Source organism: Drosophila busckii, chromosome 2L (assembly GCF_011750605.1).
Source record: "Drosophila busckii strain San Diego stock center, stock number 13000-0081.31 chromosome 2L, ASM1175060v1, whole genome shotgun sequence".
NCBI classification, from domain to species: domain Eukaryota; kingdom Metazoa; phylum Arthropoda; class Insecta; order Diptera; family Drosophilidae; genus Drosophila; species Drosophila busckii.
The window spans coordinates 12,012,967-12,024,859 of record NC_046604.1 but is presented as its reverse complement, the minus strand read 5'-3'; the positions used below and the strand labels follow the sequence as shown (position 1 = coordinate 12,024,859).

Below are 11,893 nucleotides of genomic sequence, written 5' to 3'. Positions count from 1 at the left end.
GACTGCATGCAACTAACACAAAAAATACCATGCAAATATGGTCATACTGCAAATACAACCCTGCAATAGTATTGCAAAGTGCCGGCAGTTGAGTGTCAAAGTGTAAGCGCAGCCAACTTTGCTCACTTCTTTCTTTCCTAAACTCTGAAGATGGTGAGTGGACGTCAAAGCGTGTTGTGCTTAAAATTTAATGTTTAAACGAGTTGTTAATAAGCGAAAACACGCGTTAAAGTGTTTAAAATGCTAGACAGTTAATATGAGCTGAATAAAGTGCGCTTAAAGCTAGTGCAAGTGAGCATTATAAGCAAATTAAATGAAACCTAACCTCCTGCAGAGGGCGACATAAAACTTTTGCAGCATGCACGTGTATACATTTACTAATTTTACATTTTCTTGCGATTGCAGTCGAATATCAAGAGGAAGAAGACCAGGAAGCTGCGTGGTCACGTCAGCCACGGTCATGGCCGTATTGGCAAGCACCGTAAGCATCCTGGAGGTCGCGGTAACGCTGGTGGCATGCACCATCACCGCATCAACTTCGATAAATACCATCCTGGTTATTTCGGCAAGGTTGGCATGAGGAACTTCCACTTGCGTCGCCAGCACAAGTTCAGACCCGAAATCAATCTGGATAAACTCTGGTCCCTCGTCGGTGCTGATAAATTCGCCGAGCTCGAGAAGGACAAGAGCACAAAGGCTCCAGTTATCGATTTGGTGCAATTTGTAAGTTTACAACAATTGTCTAAAACTATTTACTGTTATTTTGATATGAAGAGACACCCAAGGCGATGGGCGGACAGAATGCGACCGTACAATTGCTCTCCCCGTGTAGAGAAAGCCTTTCAGATCATTTAACAATAATAGCTATTTATAAAGCTGTTGCATTCTGTTACTAATATGTGTATATTTCTTTTTGTAGGGCTACTACAAGCTGATGGGTCGCGGTCACTTGCCTGCTCGCCCCATCATTGTCAAGGCCAAATACTTCTCCAAGAAGGCTGAGGATAAGATCAAGAAGGCCGGTGGTGTCTGCTTGTTGAGGGCCTAAGTTTAAGGTGCGATTTAAATTTAGATCAAAATGTTTGCATTTATTAATTTTGTACGTATATTTACAGATATTCCTCTACAATTAAACGTAATACATTCGACCATCAAAAATGTATTTGTTTTTTAATAAATTTAAAAAGAAAAACAAAAATAATTGTCTTGTGATATTGAAGTTAGTTATTAAACTGTTGATATGATCTAGAAATACATTCGTATCATTCAAATAGCACTTTTTCTCATCAAGCCATTAGTAGCTGAACATTTTTAGAAGTATAATTTCACAATTTTATACATTAATAAAACAGGCTATTTTATATTTGACAAAATAGCTTTTGCGTATATATTTTCAAAGCGACCGCATTCGGGACTACTAGGGAACTATCGATAGGTTGGTAGTGTCGCGATATGCTTGACAACCCTAGCGACTGTAGTTGGCCGTTTGTTTTGCTTTCAACTTTCCATTTGTTTTTGTACCTAATACGTTCAGGTCATGTCGTAACATTTTGTTTTTTCGAGCCGTATCTAAATTAAATATAAATAAAGTGAAGTTTTAAAAGTTAAGCATAGTTTAAATTATGTCGCTTCCATCAAAAATAACGCTAGGCATAGCCGTTAGCGTATCGGCGGCCATTATAGGTTATGTGCACTATAAACAGTCGGAAGACCGGTAAATAAATGGTATACATAGTATTAATATATTTATAAACAATGCATTTGGACATTGCAGTTTAAAGCTGCATCAGGGCGTGCTTCGCGACATTGAGCAGCAACAGCGACGCAAGCATGAAAATACTTATACCCTCCAGCAGCAAATAGATTTAACCAAACAGTATAAGAGCATGGAATCCGCAATGGTCAATGTGGTGGGCGAGGGAGCCGAACAGAAGCCACCCTTGGATGTAGAGCCGGCTGCACTGAAAGATGCCTCACTTGATCAACTGGCGCCGCCAACTTTGTGAAAATTTATCGTTTATCATTGGGAGTTGTGTTGTTACGTTCAGGATAATATAATCCAACGATAGTTATTTTTTTATAAATTAACAGAACTTAAAATGCGTTGTATTTTATTTAATATAAAAGGTTAACTAATTATAATAACCGGTATGAACAACTAAATATTATGGCTGGCAATGCAAGATTCTGAACGAAAGGAACCAAACTTTCATGGATGACAAACGAATAAAAGTAATCGCTAGCGTTTATGAATGGATGCATAAGTAAATTACGAGATTAACTAAATACCGGGCTTAACTAGTTCAAAATGAATGACTAAAATTGAACTAGTCTATGGAATTTATAATTATTACTCAATTTTCTTTTTTTTGTTTATTATTACGAATGTGTGTATAAGTATAATTACAATTCTAATGGGCGCGTTCGATAAAGTAATTCACATAGTATATCAGGTGGTTTCATATGTGGTGCTCACCCGGTAACTAAAAAAAAAAACAAAAGGAGCGGCTTGAAGAGGTGAGAATAAAGAGCGCTAATATCGGCCACCACCACCGCCGCCGCCGCCGTTGTTGCTGTTACCGCCTCCGCCTCCCCCACCACCGCCTTTGCGTCGGTCGTTGTCACGGTCATTACGGTCGTTGCGATCCCCACGATCAGTACCTCCGCCAATGCCACGCTCGCCACCACGATCTGTGCCACCAACTATGCCACGCTCGCCATCACGCCGGCGCCGCGGGGAACGTGAACGTGAATGAGAGCGGGATCTGCGTCTGCCGCCGGAACGTGAGCGCGGACGAGTGCGACGCCGGCGTGAGTAAAGATATCGACGCAGTTCGCGTGAAATGGGTTTCAGATGCATAAAGTTGCAGAAGCCGGATCGCGTGCATTCGCCCATCTCGTACTGTCTGCAGCAGGCTTCACGAAAGTCGGTGACCGGTGAGAGCTCGGAGTAAACAGGTCGTCCGCCAAACCAGCGATTGTTTAAATCATTTGCCGCCTTTTCGGCGTCGGCTTCATTACGAAACTTGATGTACACATTGCCCACTAGATGATCTCCCAAATTATCGCATACATTCATTTCCTCAATTTCGCCATATTTGTCTTCACATTCAACAAATACATCCTCGAAGAAGTTGTCATAATGCTCTTGCATCTCTTCGTCGGATACATTGGCAACTAAATGTGAGCCGTCGGCGGATTTTGCCGAATTTTGCGGATTAACGTAAAGGTTCTGGAGCAACACAGTTTGGGAAAATGTTGGCTTGTTGTGTATACGTGAGCAGCGATCGCCATGCCGGCAGGCGCCAATCTTAAAATAAAACGAGCAGTTAACTCTGCAAAGAGCAAAAAGTTAATAATAATTTAATTCAGGCCGGTTCGTTGAAGCCGCCTTGGAACCACATGGCACTTACTTGTCCTTTTCTGTACCGAAAATTGATGCCAAATATTCGGCCATAACGCTGCTGCCACTGTGTTACTTTTTACGTCTGTTATGCCTCGTTTGCAGCTAAAAATTTCTAAATGTTTTGGCAAATTTTTAATACAAATTTTTCAGCGTCTGTATTATTTTGCGACAACGTTGCCAGCCTAGAAAACAAACATAAATGAGTTGTGAAGTGCTGCCAACTTGAACGACAAGCATTTACTGTCATACTCAGTGCTGCCAAAAATCGATTTGCAAAAATAGCTAAATTGCCTATTGAATTTATTTTGCTATGTTTCTATGACAACCATCATTTAGTTTACTTTGAAATGTTAATTTATGATAATTAAAATTAGGCTCGTACCATATTATGCTGTTCCTATTTGTTTTCTACGAACATTATGCACTCTTATGTATTCCTTATACATATATACATTTATTCATGTGGCTTATGAGGAGCGGATAAAATGGTGCTCCAATTAATATTATTGTAGCAATTAATACAATTCTAAATATTTTTAGATATTTTCTTAAATAAAAGTGGAATTTAGCAAAATCAGTATTCCCGCTGTTTTCAAAATGCTCCCGCAGTCATTGCCAGCAACTATTACAGTGGATGATACTAAGTTGATTGCGTAGTGTGACCAATGTAGAGAAATTGTTTGGAATTGCCGAACATAGATTCCTGAAAACAGCCAATAAGTAAATAAGTTTTTATGAAAACGAAAAGCCGACTGATTTGCGTCAACTCTAAATAAGAATTTAAAATAAAGCAACAAATTAAGTTGAGTTTTATGTTCAACATTAATTCACAATTAAGCGCAGCGTATAAACGAACAATGCGTTCTTCTTCTAGATATACTGACAAGTGCTGCGAGTTGTTGCTCCGCGAGAAGTTTGTTTTTTAATTTGCGCAAGAAAATAAGATCAAGTCGATTGCTTAAGTAAAATGCAAGAACTTCAATTACCAAACATAGAAGCCCGCATCAAACATGTCATTTATGATTTCGGCATTGTGTAGTAGTTCAAGTAGAGTCACAGACATTTTATTTAAATTTCACGTGCTAAATTCAGAAAAAACAATTTGCCTTGCGCCTCCCAACTTTTGGTAACAATTTCTAAAAACAAAAAATTGACAAACACAGCCTCGTGCTTGCTTTGCTAGCAATACGCGAAGCTCCAGATATAGGAAGTAAGAATGTCGAAACGGGAAACAAAAATCACCAACGATTTGGCCGTGCTAAACGATTATGCGGCTGCCGAGGCGAGACTGCTGGATCTTTTTTCGCCGCTGTCAAGCACAGTGAGCGAGGAGCCGAATAATGTAAGCGGTGCAGCTGCCTTGGCGGCGACTGTGGCAGCCGCACCCTCAGCAGTCGAACAGCAAGCGGAACCGGAGCAGCCAGCTGCTGAGGAAATGGATCCAGCCACAGATAATATGCTGCACTACATTTCGGATAACTCGGATATACGTAGCTTGCTGTCTACCAGCGATAAAACTGGCTTCAAAGGCTTTGATGACAATTGGCTGGAGAATGGCGAGGCCAATTGCGAGGCCAATAGCGTTGCCAGTCCACAAGTTGCCAATGGTGGCCTAATCTTTGGCATGTTTCGCAATGTGGACAACAATGATCTGAATAACTATCTTAGCTGCACTGGGCTTAGGGGCGACCGCCTGCAGGCAGGTAAGTACTTAAGCCTTGTATTAAGTTTATATTGATTCATGGCTTGACATTGCTTACAGTTGCTCATGAGCCGGAGCCACGCACAGGATTGCGTTATGTTTACGCCAATGGCAATGAGGATCCTATGGTAGAGCAGCACATGCTGCTGCAGCAGGCGGACAATGATTGCGTCATCTATGAGCAAAATGTAGTGTTGCTTACAGAAGATCAATGCTGTGGAATTTTAGTATCGGCGCATGATAACATGGGTAGCACCAACTATATGCAGCTGGTGGAGCAGGAGCAGCAGCAGTCGCAAATGGGTGCAACGCATGTTTATCTTAGTGATGCGGCCTTGGCCAATGAACAGTCGAACGAGCAACAGCAGCTGTTAATAGATGCAGCCGAAGAGCAAGCGGCTGATGATGACTATGAGGAGCAACAACAGCGTCCAGACATATGCGAGGTCTATGAACATGAAATGGAGGAGCAAGACGATGAATGTGTTGCTGGTCCACTGGAACATGATAGCTTACCCTTGCAGGAGCAGGAAGAAGAGGATGAAATGGAGCCACAGCAGCAAGCACGACCACCACGCAGCAGCACCACAGAGTTTCCAGTTAGTTCTACCTCCATGCCTAATGCCAGTGACTACGATGACTTTGATGATGAACTGGAAGATTCAGCTGAGCAGCATTTAACAGTGCCACCGCCGCCGCCAAGACGTCGCTATGGCGGCCTGCTAAAGAATACACTTGCTGCCGATGCCATGGGTCGTCAGTTGGCCAGCATTTGTAAGTCGCAGCCACCTCTGAGTCTCAACGAGAAGGTGGCTAATTGGAACTGTAGTCGATCTTGTGAAGCAGTCGAGGATGTTGAGAACTTTGCGGCAATTTTCGAGCGCCATGAGGCGGGCGAAATTACCACTGAGCACCCGACCAAGCATCAAGATTTCTCACAGTTCTACGAGGAAATGCAAAAGAGTCTAAGCAAAATCTCACTGAGCATCAGACAACGCGCTGGTTCTAACGTATTACGACAGCAGGAGCCGTCAACAGCTGTCGACGAGCCCATTGTGCTTGATGATGATGACGAGGATGAGGATGATGACTGCATGTTGGTGCCTATGACGCCATCTTCAGCAACACTCAGGCCACAACCCAACGAGGAGCAGCAAACAGCGTCATCGCCAGCAGTTGCAGTTGAAACAGAAACACAAACGCCAACGCTGTCAATGCTGGAAACCAAGGAAACTTCTACAACAGATTTGGTCAGCTCGGAGCCAGCGATTCCAGGCACACAAGCGACGCAAACACCACAATATGAATTTAATCCGCTAGTCAGTTTGGATGAACCAGATGAGGGTTCGATGACGCTAATGGAACAGCAGCAGGATATGAGTATGTATTAATTTTAGGCTTAATTTCAACTAATCTAATGCTATCCCTTTCTACGCAGTGCGGAGCAACGATGATATGTTTTATCAGCAACATGAGTTCTGCAATTATTTGGGTCTAACCGAGCTGGCCACGGCCAATGCAGTTGCCATAGCTATGCGTGAGCTGGCCAAGAGCACAATGGCGCGCCGCTCTTTACGCGTGCGCACGCAAGAGCAGTTGAATCGCATGCGCAGCGGCGTGCGCGGCCAGCGGCGTGAGCGACGCGAGCAGCCACAGGAACAAACGCAGGAACAGGGCGATGGCGAGCAGTTGGCCGAACAAGCAGCGCAGCAGTCAGAGCAACTGCAAACCGAGCATCAGCGCCAACAGCTCATGTTCGGCAGCAGCAGCAGTAGTGGCTCCAGTCTAAGTGAACAGCAAACGCTGCAGGATGTGGCAGCGCCTGTAAACAGCGATAATCTCGTTTTCCATATGCCGCCAGATTCCAGCAAGCAAAACTCGCAGCATGTGCTCAACTATTTCTATCAAGCGCAGCAACAACAGCAGCAGCAGCAGCAGCAGCTGCAGCCAGGCGAAACAGCATCAACTACCGCATCAGCCAAGGAGCTGCATGCCAAGACGCTTGAGGCAGCCTTTGCCAAGGTCTACGCTGCAGCAGCGCCAGCGCAGACAGATCTACACGAGAATATACAAACAAAGCTGCGCAAAGCGCGTGAAACAAAGCCAGCAATTTATATAGTGCAGGCAATGAGCAACTCTGCGCCCAGTAGCAGTCAACAGGCACCAACTTCAACGTCACCGTCAACAGCTAGGCACAGCAAGACGCCAGAGAAGCAGACGCCGCAGCAAAGCAAAGCTGCTGGCAAATCCACAGTCAAGTTGCAGTCGAAGAAATCAACGCCCAAAACAGTGCCCAAGGCAACGACGCAGCGTCGACGCACTACAGCAGCTGTTGGCGTTACAGCTGTACAATCCAGTCGTGAGTTAGTCCAACGCTCTACGCGCCATATGCACACCAAGCTGTTGCGCAATCGCAAGGTGAATATGCTCAAGACCTATGAGCTGTCGGATGTTGCACGTGCCACTGGCACAGGCAACAATAAGCAGCGTCTAAGCGGTGGCGGCACCAGCAAAGCGAACAAAACTACGCCCAAGCTGCGTAAACCAATCGAGCTGCTGGAGCAGCAGCCGTCCATTGTGCCGCCGCCGCAGCAATATCGCGTGGATCAGCAGCAACGTGCGCAGGCCAAGCCGCGTAAGTTGCGCATGGGCGGAGGCGCCGCCACAGCCGCACGCGCAGACAAACGCCAGCTGGATCAGATGGAGCAGGAACTGGAGCAACGTGTAAACATTTGCAAGCGACTGCGCGGCATGTCGCTGCCAATGCCAGGCAAGTCAAACTTGTCCGAGGAGCCACCGCTTGATGTGCCCAATCCAATTGCCATTGTTAGTCCACCACCCTCAAATGATATAGTGCAGCATTTTGTGCAGAAGCTACGCAAATCTCAAGAGCCGCCAGTTAGTTATACGCCCACGCCCGCGCAACTCACATCGGAAACATTTTATAATTTAAAGCCAGCTCTCATTTATCCACCGCCTGCCGTTGCCTCTCCCACGCACTTCTCACGCCGCCCACGTCAAGCGAGTGAGCTGGCTACCCATAACATACATCTAACGCCACCTGGTGGTCTGCTGAGTCTCAATCAAGGCTCCGCAATGTTGCCCAACCCGCTGGCGGGCAAATTCGGCAAGGTGCTCTATCTGTACTACGAGCTGGAGCAGCTTATTGCCGTGCAGGAGAAGCTTATAAGCTTTTGGAAATACGCCAAAGTCTTTACCGTGCTGCAGAGGCCGCAAGCGTCCACAGAAGATGCCAAGTCCTCCAATTTGCCGCCGAGTCCAAGCAAAATGAGTGACAACTCCAGTGACGCGGAAACACAGCGTTGGGTCTATCTGGGCGGCAATCGACGTCTCACCCATGGTAAGTGCGTTAGCTTCTATTACAAAGCTCTTTTAATAGCTTCTCTATAAACGCCACAGATCTGGAAGTGCAGGCGCCCTATGGCAATCGCATCTGCGTGCACAACTCCACGCCCATCTATGTGGAGATGCGCAGTCATCCGCTGGATCATCACAAGCGTGAGAGTAAGCTGCTGTCGCTCTACTTAAATGTCTACTATTACTGCGAGGAGGAAATGCGTCCCAAGATGCATTCCGTGCATTTGGATTCGGTTAATTGGTAAGTTAAGCGAACTTCATATATAAGACTGAAGGTTAGCAAGGTTTAAGAAAGAGAAGTAGAGCTTCTTATATGTAACTGAAGGTTAAGAGAGTTAAGTAAATAAATAAATATCTTTAGGAAATAATGTCAGTAGTAAAGTAAATTTATAAAAAAAACGTACAAGTTGAACAATATCTACCAAATTATTAAATGTTAATATTTTTTTATATATAAAATTAGCATCAGCTAATGTTCCTAAGCTCAAATTGTGTGAGATTTGATTATTGACAATGAAAAATTATGCTAATCATAATATAATTAAAATAGTGAATTTACAAAATTGCCTATTTGAATTGTTAATTATAATCTGACAAGGTTTAGGTCAATAGAAAATTAGTAGCTGGAATAACTATAATTATATTATTTATCACTAATTTCTAATATTGAATTTAAAGAGTCAAAAACAAACGCGGAAATAAATTAGAAAGGTGAAAATATTTAAGTATTAGGCGCGGCCCATAGAAAACAATACACAATAGAAATGTGATATTCAGCTTACCTACTATTAGTTGGAATTATCAATATTTATTAAATACATATTTCTAATTTATATTTTCTCTGCTCATTTCAGCGACTCGAATCAGGTGATCTATACCAGCATAGCAGAGTCGCGCTACTTTGTTATGTCCTGGCAGCAGGAACTGGGATTGGGCAAGCCACGCTCAGGGCTCTGCAAGTATTCACTGACGCCCACGCTGGACACTTTAGCCAGCATACGAGAGTTTAAGCATTTGCGGCATGAGCTGAAGCACATTGAGTGCCTGACGGAGGATCGGCTGATAGGCTATGGCTCATCGCGTTTAACCATTTGGGACCATCGCAGCGGAGATACGCTGATGAATTACGATTTGGGCTTTCAACTGGGCCGCAATTTGGGCGTAATGCATTTTCCCAGTTTCGACATGGAGCAAAGCAGCATGCTTATACTATATCAGCATGTGCGGGAGTACAAGAAGAGTCCAGAGCTGCGCATCATTGCCTGCGAGCTAACGGAAGCGACGCCAACGCATCGTGTGCTCTATGTACATCGATTGCCTGCACCGCAGTTCGATACCGAACTAATGGCGATAAATACGGGCGATCATTTGATACTCAAGTCGGCGAGTGAGGATGAGATCTGGGTGAGCACCAGTGATCCGCGCCAGTTAACCTATTTGGCGCCGCAGGGCACGCAGCGTTATTACACGCGTCAAAAGTCGCAGGTGATCGAGTATTCGCCGCAGACGCTGAACGTGGACAGCATTGCCAACTATATGCTGAAGCTGGCCACGCAGCAGCAGAAGATGATGCTCATGGCCGCCAACGAGGTGATGGGTGCACTCGGCTCGTCGCAGTCTCCGTTGGACAACACCGTGTAAACCAAATAAAAAAGTTATATTCCGTTTATAAACAAAACAACAAAAGAGATAATGTCCTTACACTATATTTGCTAAGCAAGCTTTTTATTAATATTATTTTTTTTTGTTTGTTTTAAATAGTCAAGATTAAGTCTTCTATATAAAATTATTATATATGTGTAAATCTTAGTTGTAAGCTGCAGTTTTCGTTTGTAGCCATAAATCTTAAGCGTTGCCAACTGTACGGGCCTTCAAACTAGTTAATATTTGATTACATATAAGCGTTTATGTAAAGCTACTAGCTAAATGTTAAGCAGCGTTGAAATATGTTTTAATTTCTATTATTAATTTCTAAAAGAAATTCTCGTTTTTAGAGCTTAAACTAGCACAAAGCTAGCCATATATGTATTATATAAAATGAGCAGTTAGAATTTTTAGTTAAAGCGAAGAGAAGAGAACACCAAAACGAATAATAAAACGTATACAAATAAAATTGAAAGAACTTGAAACTTACTGTATGCTGTAATTATTTCTTATCTTTAAACTATCAAGTTACAGTATAAACAGCTTATGAAATTTCAACGTTAGCATTGCATCATGTAAGCTTTGCCTTAAATTAATTCGCAAAAGCTTTAATTAAGCAAAATTCTCGTAGTGTAGTCAATTGTATGACGCGTTTTTATATTATAAAAATGTAAATATACAAATTTTAATACATGATGAAGAACAAATTTAGCCTAAAATTATTTTTATCTCTCGAGTCGACTCGACTGTAAACGTGGGGAAACGTTAAATCCCGAATGGCGAGTTTTCTCCACTTCCTGATTGCCTCAATTCGAAGCTGATAACTCGTAATGTTTTATTTATTATACGTGCAAGTCACCAGCTGTAAATCGAACTTCCCATACACACACCAGATGCGTGTTCCGCCCGCTCCGGCCCCCTTTTTTTTTCATTTCTTGTTTGCATCTAGAGCAAAATTCCAGAATGGATTTGAAGTTTACTATGTGACAATTGAGCGAACTGGTTTTTAGCAAATGCAACAAAGCTAACAAAGTGTTTGTAGATTTTATTGCTAGACGCTGTAAGCCGCGTTCTTTACATCACTTTCACTTTTTATAAATAATTTTTAATTTTAGCATGTGTTGCTTACTACGTCAACGTTTGTTTTTATCTCAGCTTGAAATTGGAGTGTGTTGTGCAATAATGTAACGATAATAAATATTTTATTTATGCGCGTTACATTTAAATACGATATGCTGTAATTTGACTAATAGGCAGATTTTACTTTAATTTATGATGGTACTAAGTCACGCTAGTTAGAAATGTTAGCAAAACAAAACCGCAGGCATATGGCCCGAATTAAAATTGATACGGGAAACATTTTTTTTGGGGTGTGCATTTTCAATGACTTATAATTTTGAGTAGTTATAGATTTTAGATTTTGATATTTCAGTTCTCGATCATTTTTAGCTTGAATTCCAACTTAATGTTACAGTTTTAGTTTTGCGAAAAACCAGTGACTATTTTAATTAATCAGAGCACTAAAAGTAAAGTACCGTAAGATTAAGATCATTTTCCTTAAAATGATCTTAACACAATTCCATTCAAACATTTATTTCCCGCTATTAAATTTGTCATACTCACAACTTTAGTCATACTATGAAGAAAAAAAAGGGATTTTAAATTCAAAAACATTTTTAAAATATTTACCGTTACTAAAGAAATTATTATCGCTTAGGTAAAATAAATAGAGTTATTAAGATAGATCAACACTGCGTACGCAA

The 11,893-nt window shown here is 42.5% G+C and overlaps 4 protein-coding genes across 4 annotated transcripts; 3 read left to right on the top strand and 1 right to left on the bottom strand.

Annotated features, from left to right (window-relative positions):
* Positions 1–74: 74 nt before the first annotated feature.
* LOC108607745 (60S ribosomal protein L27a) lies at positions 75–1,198 on the top strand. The gene is made up of 4 exons (XM_017998773.1): positions 75–153; positions 406–723; positions 920–1,055; positions 1,116–1,198. Exons 1-3 carry the CDS (start codon positions 151–153, stop codon positions 1,046–1,048), a joined length of 450 nt encoding a protein of 149 aa, XP_017854262.1. The 5' UTR covers positions 75–150; the 3' UTR covers positions 1,049–1,055; positions 1,116–1,198.
* A 272-nt stretch (positions 1,199–1,470) lies between these two features.
* Positions 1,471–2,100, top strand: LOC108607746 (protein PET117 homolog, mitochondrial). The gene is made up of 2 exons (XM_017998774.2): positions 1,471–1,714; positions 1,775–2,100. The coding sequence occupies exons 1-2, from the start codon at positions 1,623–1,625 to the stop codon at positions 2,004–2,006; spliced, it is 324 nt and encodes a 107-aa protein (XP_017854263.1). The 5' UTR covers positions 1,471–1,622; the 3' UTR covers positions 2,007–2,100.
* A 268-nt stretch (positions 2,101–2,368) lies between these two features.
* LOC108607744 (splicing factor U2af 38 kDa subunit) lies at positions 2,369–3,593 on the bottom strand. Its single transcript, XM_017998772.2, has 2 exons — positions 3,414–3,593; positions 2,369–3,335 (listed from the first exon to the last, which is right to left on the bottom strand). Exons 1-2 carry the CDS (start codon positions 3,455–3,457, stop codon positions 2,534–2,536), a joined length of 846 nt encoding a protein of 281 aa, XP_017854261.1. The 5' UTR covers positions 3,458–3,593; the 3' UTR covers positions 2,369–2,533.
* An 856-nt stretch (positions 3,594–4,449) lies between these two features.
* Positions 4,450–10,172, top strand: LOC108608225. The gene is made up of 5 exons (XM_017999504.2): positions 4,450–5,109; positions 5,169–6,488; positions 6,547–8,469; positions 8,529–8,727; positions 9,341–10,172. Exons 1-5 carry the CDS (start codon positions 4,623–4,625, stop codon positions 10,125–10,127), a joined length of 4,716 nt encoding a protein of 1,571 aa, XP_017854993.1. The 5' UTR covers positions 4,450–4,622; the 3' UTR covers positions 10,128–10,172.
* The last annotated feature ends 1,721 nt before the right edge of the window (positions 10,173–11,893 follow it).